At 46.6% G+C, this 17,513-nt stretch overlaps 1 protein-coding gene across 2 annotated transcripts in view; it reads right to left on the bottom strand.

Moving 5' to 3' along the window:
• Nucleotides 1–155: 155 nt before the first annotated feature.
• Nucleotides 156–17,513, bottom strand: part of Bcl2l13 (Bcl2-like 13) — a 56,775-nt gene continuing 39,417 nt past the window's right edge. The window contains exon 3 of one of the 2 annotated variants that reach the window (XM_063286120.1): nucleotides 156–6,297. In XM_063286120.1, coding sequence (XP_063142190.1) covers nucleotides 5,593–6,297 — 705 coding nt within the window. In that variant the 3' untranslated portion in view covers nucleotides 156–5,592. The remainder of the gene's footprint in view (nucleotides 6,298–17,513) is intronic. The other variant, NM_001398849.1, reaches the window with a different exon arrangement.

Genomic DNA, 17,513 nt, shown 5'->3' with positions numbered 1-17,513 from the left:
CTAGCTCTGCTGACCGGGAACTGAGCTGTGGTTTTGGGTCCTGGGATCATGCTTTCAACACTGAAAGGCAAACCGAGGATGCATGTACTTTTAGAATACAAAGCATTATTTGAAATAATCCCTAAGGAATAGTGCACAAAGAGATGAGTCGCCAGTTATCATAAAATCTCATTTATTGTCACCTCCAGGGTGTTTTCCCCCAAGATGTTGCTTCTAACTGAAAGTACAGTTTGTAGACTTGAATTCTGTCACTTGCTAATAAAGAATAGATTGGGCACAAAAAGACAATGGGATGGGAGGGGCCGGAACAATTCGCAGCAGTAAACTGAGCAAACCAGACAGTAGCAGTCAGAGCTGATGGAGCACACTGCAAATGAATGCTGCCTAAAGTAAACACGCTAATTTCATTTTTAAAGATAGGATCTCGTGTATCCAAGAGCCTTTAGCTCTTGGCTCTTAGCCAAGTATGGCCTGGAACATCGTCTTGCCTTCACCTGAGTGCTGGGATTACAGGTATGTATTCCATGCACAGAATGGAACCCAGGATTTCATGCACCCTGGGCAAACATGTAATAGCTACATCCACCTGACTCTGCTGTGTTAATGAGAACCATCCCAGTACCTGGGGAACAAGATACTAGAAGCACTAACAGACTGAGTCTAATCAAGGAGTTAGGAGAAAGAGGCACTTTTAGTCTGAAGGAAGGACATGGGTGTCAGCAGGGGAAATACAGGTCAAGGAGAAAAAGGTTTGTTTTCGGTGCTGGCCCACAGATGGCCCATGGACAGGGCACCATACACTGTTTCAGACCTCACTAAGGGAGGTGTGAAGCTCACCCTCCTGGGGAAGGCCTCCACAAACCAGTCATCTCACAACGACAAAGCGTGGCACTGGCAAGAAAACCCCATGGACCAAGGTGCCTTCCACCAAGCATGGGACCCACGTGTCTGAAGTGGAGAACAGACCACTTCATAGGTGGGCCTCTGACTCCCACATGCACACCGCGGCATGCAGCCACACACAGAAGTAAGGAACAGCTTCTCCAATCACAATGTTGGCTGAAGGCTGTCCCGTCACCAGCTTATTCCGTGACGCAGAGGGCAGCACCAGAGCAGCCGTGCTAACGGAGGCCCCTGGGCCGACTGCTAACTTGGGCCTCGGCTTTGCAGGTGTCCCTGAGATGGTTCTGACCTGAGACACTAAAGCAGCTGAGGGGCTGGGGCCTGTGTAAACATGAGCATGGGAAGGGCCCTACGTGCAGACGGGCATGTCAGGCCAAGTCGGGCTTTCGAGGAGGGCTGAGTGAAGACGACGAGGACAGCTTCCAGCCCTCTGTGCAGCTTTGTAAAGGTTAGGTAGCTGTAAGACCCCAGCGTCGATTCTGACGGACACAGCACTGTCCTGTGACAGTTCCACTAGGAAGCACGCTTGTCAAGCGAGCAAAATGGAAGACTTCCTGGTCAATCCTGAGGCTGAGTGTCAAGAATCCAAATAGTATCTCTAAGTGTTCACTCATCCATGTGCCTACTCTGGACTGATGGCCATTGCAGGGATGGAAAACTACAAAAAACAAACAAAACAAAAAACAAAACAAAAAAAAAAAACAACAACAAAGATGTCAAGTGGCTGCCTTCCTGTCACTGCATGCTTGGTGAGGACACCTGTGTCAGGCTGCCTGACCTTGTTTGCAGCAAGGAGACATCACATTAACCAAGAACACTACTGACCACAGGGTGGCCCTAAGACATGCCACCCAGTGGCTAACGGGGTGACAGTGCCATGGGAGGCTTGACACATACATGCTCCTCAGTGTTCTGTACTCGGCCTTGGTACTCAACCTGGCCTGTTCAGTGCTCTCACAGACACAAGCAGTGGAGCACAGGCCACAGCTAGGCTGCTGTGTGCAGTAAATTAACACGACTGTTCACAGGGACTCTGCCTAACATGTAGGGTCACTAAGAAAAGCACTGGACGGGGATGGGGTCAGCAATTTTCACTCACTGCCTTGCCTCTGACAAGTTAGGCGACTTGGTGAACCAGTTCTTGGTGGCTCCTACCCAGTAACCTGGAAGTCTAGACAGGACCTGGGGGAGTTGTAGGACGTGAAAGCCCTCCAGCCTCTGGCATGCACTAAGTGCTCAAATCAGTATCAGCAAAAGGAACAGCAACCCACACGGCTCACTTCAGAGGGTGGCGTGTCACAGCCATTTCACAAGTGGAGGCTTTCAGTGCTGCACTGTGGATAACAGATCATGGGTGTGTGAGACGGAGGCCAAGGTTCAGCACACTAGTGAGCACAGAGTTCATGCAGACTCCATGAAGACCTAAAATGAGAGGTCGGGAAAGAGAACTCTTTCTTAGCTAGAAAGTGTAGTTTCCACCAAGTGGAACTTAAAAGGTCAAACGCCCACTTCTCACCTTTAGAACAGAAGACACAGCAGGCACTGTTCTCTAGCTGGGGGCTTAGCACAGAGGCTCACAAGTGGTGGCAGCCTTCAAAAGACCAGGCTCCGAGGACTTTCACTCTACTCAGTCAAGGACACCCGAAGGGACTGATACACTGGCAAGAGGAACCAGGGATGCTTTGGGTGAAATGTACATGAACCAGACCAAACGAGTGCAGCGAGACCAGTGGTTCTCACCTTCCTAACGATGCAACCCTTTAATACAGTTCCTCACGTCATGGTAACGCCCCGCCTTAAAATTATTTTGTTGCTACTTCATAACTGTAACTTTGCTACTGTTATGAATTATAATATAAATATCTGATATGCAGGATATCTGATAATTGATCCCTGTGAAAGGGTCATTCAGTCCCCAAAGGGTTCGTGACACACACTGAAATAGACCATCTTCTAGAAGGCAGTGATGCTCACATAAGGCCCTCCTGCTAAGGCACTCTGGACTCAGGACCATACTTGCTGGCCACTTCAGTGCAGCAAGTGGGTGCTCTTTAGGTATTTGTCAGGAAAACCTCACTGGGGTTTGGCTAAGTGAACATCAGTCATTCACCGAATGAACAGAACTCTACCGAGGACTGAGGTGCAGGAGGCATGGAGCACGTCCCTAGGATGCAGCACAATTCCAAGGACAAAGTGCACACACGACAACGGTCTGCCTCACAGAACTAGTAAAACTTCCCTCAAGTTTACAAAGAACAGGATGCCACAGCGACTCAGTTCTGGTGCCGTGTTCCCTAATCGAGTTGAATGTATCCTGTATCTGTAGTCAGAGGGCAAGAAGAGCCTCCTACCACCACGCCCCTAAGTTGGACAAGGATTTGAGAACTAATTTTAACGTAAAAGAAAGACCAGGCATGGTGACACATGCTTGTAATCTCAGTCCTGAAGCTGGACTATAAGTTCAAGACCTGCCTAGGCTACACAGGGAGATGTTTTTAAGGTGATGGCAAACGTAGGAGCTGTGGTGACAGAACCATTTGTGGCTACTCCACCCCACTGCCAAGCACGGGACATTGAGGTAAGGAAGAACAGGGTTAAGTCCGTGTGGGGAGAGCCAGTGGAAATTACCACTTTGCCGTCACCCAGAAACATATACTTGAGAAATTAGGTTGAGTGTTCACAGGGCAGTAAAATAAAGCAACCAGCAATTCGCTCAATGCTAGCTTCTTCCCTGTCCCTGCCTTGGAGAACACAGATACAAATACCCTAAAACAAAGGCCATGTCTTACCAACTCCCACCTGAACTTGGCTCTTAGTGTTTACGAGAATCCAAAGTTCAAAAGTGTTAACACTAAAAGAAAAATCATTTAAAAAAAAAAGCCCAGCGAGCCTCCAGCCTCTGAGGCCTGTGAACAACACACAGCCACACCACCAGTGAGAACTCGAGGGAACTCCCACCACCTTCAGCAACATGAGAGCCCCACAACCTTTACTCCCTGCATGGGACTGAAACTCAGGAGGACATCACAGTGGGACACATTAACAGGACACACAGTCACGCTAAAATAAAATCTCTTCATCAACTCTTTGGGGAAAGCTTCTTTTAAAAATACTTTCTAAAAAAATCAGGCACATTCAAAACATCAGCTCTTGGTGATTAGAGTAGATAAAAGTACTTTTATTATAAACTTCAGGATCTAAGAAGTAATGTTACATGACTAAGATAAATCTGAGATGACTTCTTATCAAGCATGTGTGCCTTGCAGGGTGGCACTGTGCCCTCCGGCAAGAGAAAGACAGTCCCACCTTCCTTGAGGGATGGGGTCAGCCAGGTGATACGCGACTGCCGAGTCCCACTAGCTACAGTGAGTGCCTGGGTCCCTCTGCGTCTGTGGCCCTGGTGCTGCGCTGAACTCAGGCCAAGAAGTCTCTTCAATGCTAAAGATTAAACCAGAACCTCAGCATCAGTCTTGGTCTTAAATTTAAGTGATACCTAATAATAAATGATAAAGCTTTATCATTTATTTCAGTGATTTACACTGAGTAAGGATTATGACCCAATTGGTTCTGTAAGCCAAAGGATGACAGATTCCTACATGCAGAGACCCACAGAGAAGCTGATGACAGTCCAACACCCAAGAACACTACTCCAGGGTTCTAGATGGCATGTATGCCATCAGAGGTGTCCCTTATCAGACTTATCAGAAGCACGTGGGATGGCTGGCTATACCTGTAAGAGCTCAAATAGACCTCGCCGGGTCACGCTGACCACCTTCCTGCTTCTAAGACCAATGACTGCAGCCTGTACTCTGCCCTGGCAATCAGGCTGGGAACCCTCAGTCTCCTACAGAGCGTCAGTGCAGTTATCCTTTTCTTGGGACAGTGTGTACTAGGCTAGCTTTGAACTTGGGTTCATCTCTGTCTCTGCTTCATAAATGCTGGGACTACAGGCAGATGCCACCACACCTGGACTGGGTATTTATCAATTAACAGGTCCCTGAAGGATCTTTGAAAGACGGAGCCGTGGGGAGCTTCAGGAAGTTGAGTGTGAAAGAAGTACAGGGTGAGACACTGCGCTGCTCACGCAGATGGCAGTGCGGTGGGAGAGCACCTCACGCTACAGAATGGGGACCAGAAAAAAACAGCTGCACAGCACAGTCAGCTCACTGTCCTGAGAAACCGCAACAGGATGAACAGCTGGCCATCCCAGCTGCAGGTTCCTCCCCGATTCTCCTAATTGAACCCTATCCCTTAAAGCAGTGGCCCTCAAAAGGGAGATGACTTTGTCCACAGGGGACATTTGGCAATGTAGGAGACATTTTTGGCTACCGTCACCATGAGTGGGGTCCAGTGGCATCTAGTGGGTAGAAGGCAGGGATGTTGCCGATCATTACGTAATGCACAGGGCGGCCTCCTACACAGAATTACTGAAAGGCCAACGGTGCCAAGTTCACTAACCTGTTGTAGATGGGAACTTCTCTCTTGCCCTTCTGAATCTAGCATGAGCCAAGGCCCTTAAAATGACAACCAGGCCAATGTGAACACTGTCTCAAGCCATTGCCACGCTGAACAGGAAGTCTAACTCCCCCAGTGTCCTGTAACGTCCAGTCAGTTGCTGGCAGTCTAAGTCCCGGTGAATACAACTAAAGCCGCAGGTCTGTCCGTCTTGTCTCTCGTCTGAACGGACTGTTACTTCTTCCTTAAAGCCAGTGCAACTCCAACTGCCACAGCCAAGAGAGCCACCGCAGCGGCCCCTCCAAAGAGCAGTACAGCCTTGCCCTCAGCAGGCAGGCCACTCTTTGTCCCCCTGGCAGCGATGGCCTCCCCAGTGTGGCTCTTTCTCCTCCTCCCAGATCTCTCCTCGCTCAGCTGAGCGGCCCCTTCCACAGCATCGGGTCTCACTGTTACAACTTCCAGATCTTCCTCACCAAGCTCCACAAACACAGATGGCGTGGGGCTGGTTTTCTCAACTCTCATCATTTCTGAGGCTTCCATGGGAGTGACCTGTGGGAGCAAGGGACCAGTGGCTCCCGGGAAGGCCTCCTCTGGTACCTCCTCCTTCTCCACATGCACGATGTCAGAGTTAGAGGAATTGTTCTCACTCTTCTCTCCAGCCCCGCTGCTATCTAGGCTCTTCACTTCTTCAGGATCCATTGCAATCTGCTGCCAGGACTCAGGCCCGAGGGACACCGGGAGGCTTTCTGTGTGCCAGCTCTGGCTGGCAGACAGTGAGACAGGCAGGCTCTCTGACTGCCAAGACGTTGTCACTGTGGGAGACTCAGGGGGACTAACTTGTCCGGAGTTGTCACTGGGCAGTATATAAATGTCATTGCTATCTTCTGCAATGATTCCAGGGAATTCCTCCTCCTCAGACTCAAGACTAAAGACGGTGCCCTAAAACAGAAGAGGGAGAATCCACACAAAGACTCATTAATATTTTAAAATGTGTCAGCCTAGGAAAAACAATTCTTGTCTAACATAAGTTTCAGAAGTAAATACACTGTCTGGACCGCTACAGTTTCTGAACAGAATGTACCTATCTGAAGGTAAATGTGGAAAAGAGGTTTACTTTTTCTTTAACAAAAGCTGCTTCTACTGGGTTTGATCTCAACACCCCTCCTTAAACATTTTTTTAATTGAAAAGAGATTTACCATACAATATATTACGATTAATTTTTCTTTCCCCAAACAGTCTCATACTTGTCACCTCGCCTCAGCCTTCCAAGTGCTGATATCAGACCTGTGTCACCATAGCCTGCTAAAAGATGGCATTTTTAATTTAAAATTTTAGTTTTCTTGAAACTAAAGGGTATAAATTGATATTCAGTGTGCATCAAATACAGCCAAGACAGCAGAGAGAATGAAAGGAGATCTTGCACTCTTGCAGGGATCCCAAGGGAGTGCCCTGCCATGACCGAGTATGTTAGTGCGGGCTCAGACAATGGATCTCTGGGTGTGAGGAGAAGGCAGATTCAGAAAATCAGGAATGGTGCCAGGGATGGCCTTCAGGAAGGAGCACACCAGCCACAGCACAGAGCTACAAAGGACAGCAAGGAAGAGCTAACTGCTTACTCTGCACTGTGTACAGGAGGAGGAAGTTCAGTGTGACTGACAGCTAGAAATAAGGACTGTATTCTATAGCGAATGGTTTCTCACTGAGATCTTTAAAGTGAAAAGTAGGATCAGACATTTGCTTTCCATAATACTCTGGGCCACCTACATGGCTAAGCAAACAGAGGTGCTTGCTGCCAAGCCTTATGACTTGAGTTCGATCCCCAGAGGCCTCAGGATAGGAGAAAACTAATTCCTCTGACCTCCACACCCATACATACAAAATAAATGAATACAAGTTTTTGAGGTTCACAGCATAACACTTCTACTGCCTTTAGCAGGGTACAGTGGTGTATGTCTGTATCCCAGCACTCCAGCCTGGAAAACACAGCAAGACCCAATCACAAGCAAAGCAAAGCAAACTTATTTGACTACTGTGCCTGCCATGATGAGGAGCTGCCCCGGCCTCCACAGGGAGATGGGATGAGCAGAGGGGACATGTGTAGTCTTTAAAATAAAATTTGTGAGTTCCAGTCTGAGAACAGCACTGTGCACTGGAAAGTGGATGTCCCGCCTGCTCTGCAGATTTCAGTTTCCTCCTAACTAAGCTGGAATGACAATGAAGGCAGCATGGAGAACTAAGGAAAGCCATGCAGGTAGCACACCCCCTTGACTGCGGGTACTGGGGTACTCAGGAGGCAGACGCAGGCAGATGTCTGTGAGTGTGAGGTCTACACTGTGAGTTATGGCACCCAGAACTTCATGGTGAGACACTCCCAGGTCAGACCAGTGAGCAGACACACTGATGCTCAGGACAGCTTGCCTGAGCGGACTCCAGAACCCATGTGAAGGGAGGAGAGGACCCTTCTCCTTTCCTGACTCCCACATTGCATGCTGGGAGTCATGTGTATGTCATGTGTATGCATATGACAAAAATTTTAAAAAATCACACCAGGCGGTGGAGCACACTTTTAATCCCAGCACTAGGGAGACAGAGGCAGGCAAAACTCTGCGAGTTTGAGGCCAACCTGGTCTACAGAGTGAGTTCTAATAAAGTCAGGGACACACAGAAAAATCCTGTCTCGAAAAAAATAAAAAAATAAAAAAACCCAACCAAACCAAGAAACTAACAAAACAATGGTATATAAGGAAATAGGTATATAATAAACAATGATTACACGTTAATTTCTAATACAATACACAATACTATACAGGAAAACTGGAGGGACCACTAGGCTCTACAGAGAGGCTTCTCGGAAGTACACTGTGATGGCACCTGCGACCTGTGAGTGATTGCTCTGGGCTGCCTTGTGAGACTCTCTCTCAGAAGCAAACAGTAACAGTGTCATCGATGTCATTAGGAGGAGCTTCTGAAGAGGAGCCTAGCCTTCCGGACCTTCCTCTGAACCTGAACCACTGGAAGTATGCAGAAGAGAAGTGGGTCCCCTTAGATTTGGGGAGGCGTTGGTTCAGTTCAGAAAGAAAAGAAATGGAGACCTTTACTAGCTGCTGTGATCGGGTATAGGACATGGAAACTGAGCAAGGGGCCAGAGGGCTGGCTCAGTGGTTAAGAGCACTGACTGCTCTTGGAAAAGTCCTGAGTTCAAATCCCAGCACCCACATGGCAGTTCACAATTGTCTGCCAGTCCAGAGGATCCAATGCCATCTTCTGACTCCTGAAGGCACCAGGCATAAAGTAGCACACAGATACAAATGAGGATAAAGCACCCATACACATACAATTAGATTTAGAAAGTGCAAACCTGGGCTGCAGAGGTGACTGAGGAGTTAAGGACTCAGGTTCAACTCCAAGCACTCACATGGCTCACACCCATCCCTAACTCCAGGTCAGGGGCTTTGACACCCTCTTCTTGCAGACAGACATGTGGTATGCAGACAAAATACCCATACTCACAAGACGCAAAATTCTTTTAAAAAATGTAAAAGTTAAGCAAGGATTTTCACGATCAATTTTCTTCTCCTTTCCTTTCTTTTGAAAATAGATTCTTCCCTTATCCGCCCCAACCACAGTTTTCCTCCGTCCACTCCCCTAGCCACTCCCCTAATGCACACCTACTCTCTTTTCTTTACCCTTTCTGTGATGGGAGGGTTAAGTGGGAGGGAGAATATGGAATGCAGAGAATCATAAATGCCAGGTAGACCTGGGCGGGCAGCATGCACCCCAGAGCCCACAGTGTGATCATTAAGCTTCAAAGGACAACCTCCCCACCCCCAGCACCATTATTCACATGGATTCTTTTCCCAGCTTCAAATCCTGCTGGACCAAGAGGCCTCCCCAGATCAACTCCAGTGGGAACACTTTCAAATTCATTAGGCCTCCATTAGCATGACTGTAATGTAAAACCCAGCAACATTTCCGGACTTCATTAATAATGAATGCTAACAAAAAGCCCTTTACAACCAAGCCAATCACCTCAGTGGCAGAAGGCACAATAGTGAAGAAAGCACTGATTCTACCTCATCTCTTTCCTCTCTCAGCTCAGCATCTCGCTGCCCCTGAGTACAACATCAATCTCAATGTATTCCTAGTGTGACGCTTTGTTGTTGTTAAGAAAAGGTTTTATGCAGCACGGGCAGCTTTGAACTCACTATGTAGCTGAATGGGATGGAGATGGTTCGGTTCAGAGCACTGGCTGCTCTTCCAGCGAACCAGGGGTCAATTCCCAGTACCCACATGGCAGCTCAAAACTACCTGTAACTATAGTTCCAGAAGATACTACACCCTCTCTTCTAGCCTCCTCAGGCACTAGGCACATACACGACAAACAAAAATATATGGATGCAAAACAGTCATACACATAAACAAACAAAATATGCCTTAAAAATGGCCTTTCAATTTTTTTTTTCACTTTTTTTGACAGGATCTATGTGACCCTGGCTGGCTGAAAACTCAAGCAATCCATCCACATGCTCTGCCTCCCAAGTGTTGGGATTAGAGGTGTGACTTCATACCACTAGATTTAAACTAATTTTCAAATTATTTACTTACCGCGTGCATATGTGCGTGCGGAGTGTGTGTGTGTGTGTCCCTGTGCACCGACCCCTGCCACACCACCACCAAGCATATGTATCATGGAGGATATGAGTGTGAAGTCAGAGGACAATCGATCTCCATGAATACAGGTCTCTCATTCCACCATGTGAGTTCTAAGGATTCAACTCAGGTCTCTGGCAGTAGCGCCCCTCTAGCCACTGAGCCATCTTTCTGGCCCTGAACTTCCTCTGCCTCTGCCTCCTGAGGGCTAGAAATGCAGGCTTATGTCACAAAGTCTGACTGTTTTGTTGGATTTTGTCTGCCTGTCTGTTTTGTTTTCTGTTGTTTTTTGAGACAAAGTTTCTCTGTGTAGCCCTGGCTGTCCTGGAACTTGCTCTGTAGACCAGGCTGGCCTCAGACTCAGAGATCCACCGCCTGGACCCTTAAAGGTAATGCACCACCAGCACTCTCACTCAGCTGGTTTTCTGTTTGTCTGTTTTTTAGGACAGAGATTTGCTCCTTAGGCTAAAAAGGCCTGGACCACACAGCCCAGGCTGACCTTGGGTGTGAGACAACCACCTCTGCTTCCTAGGTGTTAGGGTCCTGGTGTGCACCATCCTTACTCCACCTAAATGTTTCTCCTCCCACTCCCCCGGACTCTCACACATGTGGCCCTGGCTGGCCTGGGACTGGCTATGCAGAGCAGGCTGGCTTGGACCTCACAGGTCTGCCTGCTGTCTCCAAGTGTTAGAATTTAAGGTATAAAACCCCAGGCACAGCTTCTAAATGTATCGTAATATATCTAAATACAAGTTTTTCTTTCTCGAACATTTTCTGCTATTACTCTAATAAAGTGAGCCCTATTTCCTTAAGAACTGTTTTACACTATTTGTTAATTGGGCATGGACAGCATGCCATGTGCATGGAGGTCAGAGGACAATTTGCTGGAGTTGGTACTCTTCTTCCACTGTGTGGGTTCTAGGGATGGAACTCGGGTCAGCAGGCTTTGTAGCAGATGCCCCCTACCAGCTGAGCCATCTTGGTGGGCCCCACCACTTCTCTCTCAACAGAACTAATGCAATGACTCCTGCGTGACTATCAACTAGTCTGGAAATAAAAAGCACCATCTTAGCAGGTGTGGTGGCACATGCTCATCCCAGCCATGAGCTGAGGCAGGAGGATCAAGAATTGCTAGAGTTGGGAGTTGGGGATTTAGCTCAATGGTAGAGCGCTTGCCTAGCAAGCGCAATGCCCTGGGTTCAGTCCCCAGCTCTGGGAAAAAAAAAATAGCTAGAGTTGAATGGCTGGAATAGCTAGTCTTTTTGAGATCCTGTCTCCAAAAAGAAAAGGGTGCTGGGGATGTAGAATGTAGAACGGGGACAGGCAGAAGCTTTTGTACTTAAAAAGGTCCTGAATTCATGCCCAGTGCCACAAACACACACAAGAGGAAAGACACCGATTAATGGAAAGTAAGATGTCAGTCATGTCTGTCTGGGTATCACTGTGTCCACTCATAATATGCTAGCCCTCACTGTTACTCTAACAAAGCTCAGAGTTCCCTTAGGAAACCAACTCTGCCTCCATTACAGCCCCTCTTACAGTCATCAATAACCCAGGGCAGAAAACCCGACTCTAATGCATTGTCTACCAGATAAGTAAGGTTCAGTTCAATGTTATAAAATTTAGTGCTGCTAACTTATCTGACTCTTCCAGTTAAAAAGCCAAGAGGGCAAGACCATACAATATTTAGATGACACATTATCGTTCCTGAGCATGGCCATGCTTCCCTCTGAAACTAAATATAATTTTTAATGGAGAGGAAGAAAGCCTTCCTCTCTACTCTTAGAGTCCAGCCTTCCCACACCCTCCTCTCTTGTAGTACTAGGGATGGAACCCAGGGTTTACTTTACATCAGCCAAGCACTTGTCCCTAAACTACATCCTAGAGCCATCCTGTAGCCCTATATGTTCTCACCCATGTTCTAGGCTCTCTACAGCTCCACACCCACAGCCCCTGTAAGCTATGCTAAACTCCCAAATCTCTGCCCAGGTGTTCATGGATATCAATGCTCAAGTGGGTTGGGGTTGAGGGTGGGGAGGTGCACACCTTTAACCCTGGCACTTCAGCACTTGGGAACCAGAAGCTGTTGAGTTCCAGGCCAGGCAAGGCTAGAGACCTTGCTTCAAAATCAAAAATTAAAAATAAAATAAATAATATGAACTGTCAATAAGTTGCTTATCTGCACTATGAGAAACAAGACACAGGCTAGAGAGATGGCTCAGCGGTTAAGAGCACTGACTGCTCTTCCAGAAGATCTGAGTTCAAATCCCAGCAACCACATGGTGACTCACAACCATCTGTAATGAGATCTGATGCCCTCTTCTGGTGTGTCTGAAGACAGCTACGGTGTACTTATATATAATAATCTTTTACAGGAAGGAAGAAAGGAAGGAAGGGAGGGAGGGAGGGAGGAAGGAAGACAAGATATTCTAACAAGAAAAACTGATTTAAGAAGAAAAAAAGAACAAAAACAAACCAGAGGCTAGGTGTGGTGACACACACCTTTAGTCCCAGGGCTCCAGGGACAGGGGGATCTCTGTTGAGTTTGAGGCCAGCCTGGCCTACAAAGTGAGTCCAGGACAGCCAGGGTTATTACACAAAGAAACCCTGTCTTGAAAAAAAACAAAAAGAGAAAGAAAGAAAGAGAGAAAGAGAGAGACAGAGACAGAGAGAGACAGAGAGAGAAACAAAAACAGAATCAAGAGTCTAAACAGGTAGGCATTTTAATGCTCTAAAAGAAACCTCTGGGGCTCTAAGTTTATTGAAATGGAACTTTCATAAACGGAACGTTAACACTCTGAAATAGGTTCTGCTATAAAATGCTGTTGTTATATTTGGTGTTTGTGTGGTGCTGGGAATGGGCCCCAAGCCTCACACAGGCCAAGAAGGAACTGTACTAGTGAGCTACAAACCCCCTCATTACTTTAACAATCCAAGCAAAACTAACAGGAGATCTAACAAGAGCCACTGTTCCTGTTAGAGGGCCTTCCCATCCCATGTTAGACGTCACAGCAGCACATCTGTGCACACAGCCTAGGGAGCTGACAATGTGACTTTGCTTTCAGACCCCCTTACCTTACAACTCATTTGTACTGAGACATGCCAGTTTAGTAAAAATTTACCAAGTGTTTTATATTCTTTTACAATTTTCTTTTTTTCTCTAAAACTTGTAACCCATGGAGATTGTGTGAAGGTCAGAGGGTTCTCTCCTACACAGGGATCAGCCTCAGGTAAATACCCAACCATCTCACCCGCCCTTATGTGACTCCTGAAAGAAGGGCCAAGCAAAAGAGCTCACCTTTGTAGTCTCAGCACTTAAGAGTCTGTGACAGGAGGATTGCTGTAAGTTGGAGGCCATCTTAGGCTACACAGTAAGTTCCAGGCCACCCTTTATAGCCCTCCCACCCCATCTCAAAAAAAAAAAAAAAAAAAAGACCTCTTCGAGCTGGGGGCCTGTCCATACAGACACTGCTCTGGGCACCTAAGCTCAGCAGAGCAGAGTTAACACTCAAAGCAGTTCTAGAACCATCGCCATCACCTAAGCTTGTTCCTAACAAGGCATCAGTCGCACACTTGACCTTCTGCTTAAGGCCAGTTGAAGTCCAGTTTCTTTTTCCACTATGTCACAGTGCCTCAACTCAAAAGCTTATGGCCAGAAGTAAAGAAAACAGGTTATCCTTCTTCAAGCAAACAGACACAAAAAAATATAGGAAACTAAATATGGAGATAAAGTATGTTTAAACACATGTAAAGAAGCGTCACTCAGCTTAGGAGATGGGGACTAAGGAGAACTGGCCTAGCCAGGTATTGAGAGACTCAGTGGGGGTTGGGAATGCACTAGAGAAACCAAGTGTGGGGGCGCAGCGCTGTGACTCCATCTGGAGAAGAGAAAGGAGAACCAGTGCAAGACTAGCTTCAAGGAGTTCAGCTATATAGCAAGTTCAAGGCCAGCTTGTCTACAAGAGGCAAACAAATAGATTAGTTAAAATTGTATACTGCTTCCTGATGTCTAATGTTGAGTTTAATTTGTTTCAAGATTTTTGTGGTTTTTCTCTCACACCAGTTATACAGTATTTGGCCGGCTTGATGTTAATTTCACCTTTTGTGTCATGGCTGCTGATCTAAGTGCTTATGGGTTTCATTTTCCATCTGAGGGTGGGTGGACAGAATTCCACAGCCCATCCTCATTGGTAAATCCATCCAGGCAAGCACGTCCGCTCAGCTGTGCCAATAAACCTTTACCTTTTATCCTCAGACCTCACACACACCGTATTCCACATATTCAGCCTATAAGATAGAAACAGGACACTGACACCCAAATGCTCTTCACTCCCTTCTAACCTAAAATAAGAAGACAGTGATGGAAAGACCCTCCAGAAGTTAATGTTCATGTAATATGATGCCAAGACCCACACGAGCATATCTCAGGACCCAGCTCTGGGATGGAACTGCAGCCAAGAGGCAAAGAGCTCTTGCCCAGTACATACGGAGGCTCGGATTTTCATCTCTAACACTGAAGAGGGGGATGGGGCTCAACAAAGAACCCAATATAATGACCACCCATACCTACACAGAGTCCCCAGAACTTAAAGCAAGCTGACTTAGTTGTAACCACCTATTTAGTTTAAGATCAACGTTCATAGCATGAAACTGTTGTAAGAAGCCCTTACCCTAGGGGCTGGGGATTTAGCTCAGTGATAGAGCGCTTAGGAAGCGCAAGGCCCTGGGTTCGGTCCGAGCTCCGAAAAAAAAAAAAAAAGAAGCCCTTACCCTAAATGCTTCCAAGAGTATCCTTAGTCTAGAGTAAAAACAAATAATCCTTTTCATAGCTGCTACTCTTTAAAACTGTAAGAACAATCTTCAAATCAAGAAACATAAAAGATTAATATTAAAAAATTTAAGACTTTAGATGCGAGTTTACAATAATTTTTCTTCATAATCTAAAACTGAACCTTTTTAGTTTAGTACATGACAACAGAGAAGTCAAAGGCCCTGACACAGTAGCCTTGAACGACTGCCCTCGGAAACAGAAGCTCGCGATGTAACAGCCCAAGGAAAGAGACCAGTGAGAGCAGAGGGAGAAGGCGCCTGTGTGACTCAGTCATAACACAGCTCTTCTTGCCCTCACTGGTACAGGCCAAATACAAGTCACACTTAACAATGAGGAAACAGGAGCCATAGGAACACTTAGAGACACACCTAGCTTACCATTTACAAAAATGGAAATTTCCTGGGTTTTCTCTTTCTTTTTTTCTCACTATGTAGTTAAGCTTGCCTGGAACTCACTGTGCAGCCCAGGAGGCCTCAAACTAACAATTACCCTGCTTCTCCCTCCCAAAGTACTAAGATTATTTTTTTTACCTGTGCCACCAGGGTTGGGTTAGAGTGGCATTAAGAGCGGTCAATTCAATGAGTAACATCAAGTGCCTTAAAGGTGATTAATGCTGACATCTTGTGTCAGAGGACATAGGTGCACCAATCAGTAAGCGACCAGTACACAACCTCAGGCCAGTCAACATTCTTGCACAAAGAAACAGGTTCAGGAGCACCCACTCGCAACTGAGGAGCTATGGACAGCTAATGGCTTCTGGGGTGAGAGAGTCTTTTGTCTTTAAGGGTGTAGATCCTGGTAGGTCAATCACACTTCAGCATATGGTCCCACACCCCGCCCAGTAGTAAATGGGCAGCACAAATTGGACTTGATGGGTTATATGTTAAAAAAAAAACAAAAGACGGGGGCTGGAGAGATGGCTCAGTGGTTAAGAGCACTGACTGCTCTTCCAGAGGTCCTGAGTTCAAATCCCAGCAACCACATGGTGGCTCACAACCATCTGTAATAAAGGCTTAAAAAAAAAAAAAAAAAAAAAAAGACATGAATTTGGAGATAGGAAAGTGGGGGGTGGATCTGGGAGAAGAGGAGCACAGCGGGCCTTCAACTCCTGCTCTGCTTGCCTCCACACTCGCAGTACTGGGATCACGGGCCGATGGTTTCAGTGCCTCATTGTTTGTGTTTGTTAAAGTTTTCTTTTTTTTCCGGAGCTGGGGACCTTGTGCTTGCTAGGCAAGTGCTCTACCACTGAGCTAAATCACCAATCCCTGTTAAAGTTTTCTTAAATTTGTTTGCATGCGTGCGTGCGTGCGTGCGTTCTCTCTCTCTCTCTCTCTCTCTCTCTCTCTCTCTCTCTCTCTCTCTCTCTCTCTCTCTCTCTGTATTATGCATGTGTGTGCATTACTGTGTGTGAATGCATGCACATGGTGGTCAGAAGACAACCCTGGACCCTGGCCCTTGTTTTCTCTCCCGTTTGAGTAGATCTCGTTGTTAAATGCCACTGCAGCAGACTAGCTTCTAGAAACTCTCCTCCACACCCCACCCAATCCCCAAAGCAACGGTGGGAGCCCACCTGTGCAGGGAAGCGCCACCTTGTGCCTATCAGGGAAGACACTGGTTCTCCTCTCAGTCCTCCCCCTCCCTTTCCTTTCTTTCCTCAGCTTTAAGTTTCCAGTGATTCTCACAGGCAGCATGCACGCAGCTTCCGAAGCTGTGCTGGTACTTAAGTCTAAAATTCTTTCTAAAACGTTTTCTTTTTTTTTTTTTTAAAGATTTATTTATTTATTATATATAAGTACACTGTAGCTATCTTCAGATACACCAGAAGAGGGCATCAGATCTCTTTACAGATGGTTGTGAGCCACCATGTGGTTGCTGGGAATTGAACTCATGACCTCTGGAAGAGCGGTCGGGCGCTCTTAACCGCTGAGCCATCTCTCCAGCCCCCAAAACGTTTTCTTTTTGAGACAGGGTTTCTCTGTGTAACCCTGGCCTTGAACTCACAGAGATCCACCCGCCTCTGTCTCTCAGCGCTGGGATTAAAGGCATGTGCTGCCACCACTTGGCAGAGTGGTCTGATTAAATATGAGTTTATTTATTTGGGGGGGGGTCGGGGTAGAGTTTTATTATGTAGCAAGTCTGGTACTATGTAGGTGGCCTTGAACTCCCAGCAATCCTCCTGCCTCAGCATCCTGAGTGTTGAATGCCCTGTCATATCTGGTTCAAGTAGACACAGTTCTGCATCCTTCCTCAGAACCATATGCACAACAAATTTAGAAAATCCTGGAATGGATTCTTTTCCTAACTGACAATTTTAAAGTGCTGTTTCTTTTTGAGCTTCTGACACACAATATTTTAGGAGACACCTGTCACCTGGCTCGGCAACAAGAAAGTTGATGCAGGTTACATGCAAAAGCCACACTGTGAAACTAAGGCAAAAAAAAAAAAAAAGCAAGGAAGGGGTTAATTAAGGTAGAATGCAGTGATGCTAACTGACTAATACAGAAGAAACACAAAGAGCCACAAACAGGAAAAAGACTGAGGTCTGACTGCAGTCCACCATCAATGATCTATGCTCATGAGTAATGAAAAACTAACACAGGTTCAAATGTAACAGTGTCCCAGACAGATCTAGCACAGGAAAAAGCTGCTATCCACCTAAAGTCTGGAGTTCGA

The sequence above is a fragment of the Rattus norvegicus genome, chromosome 4, assembly GCF_036323735.1.
Source record: "Rattus norvegicus strain BN/NHsdMcwi chromosome 4, GRCr8, whole genome shotgun sequence".
NCBI classification, from domain to species: Eukaryota; Metazoa; Chordata; class Mammalia; order Rodentia; family Muridae; genus Rattus; species Rattus norvegicus.
The sequence above is the reverse complement of the archived record's forward strand: the minus strand, read 5'-3'. Positions and strand labels throughout refer to the sequence as shown.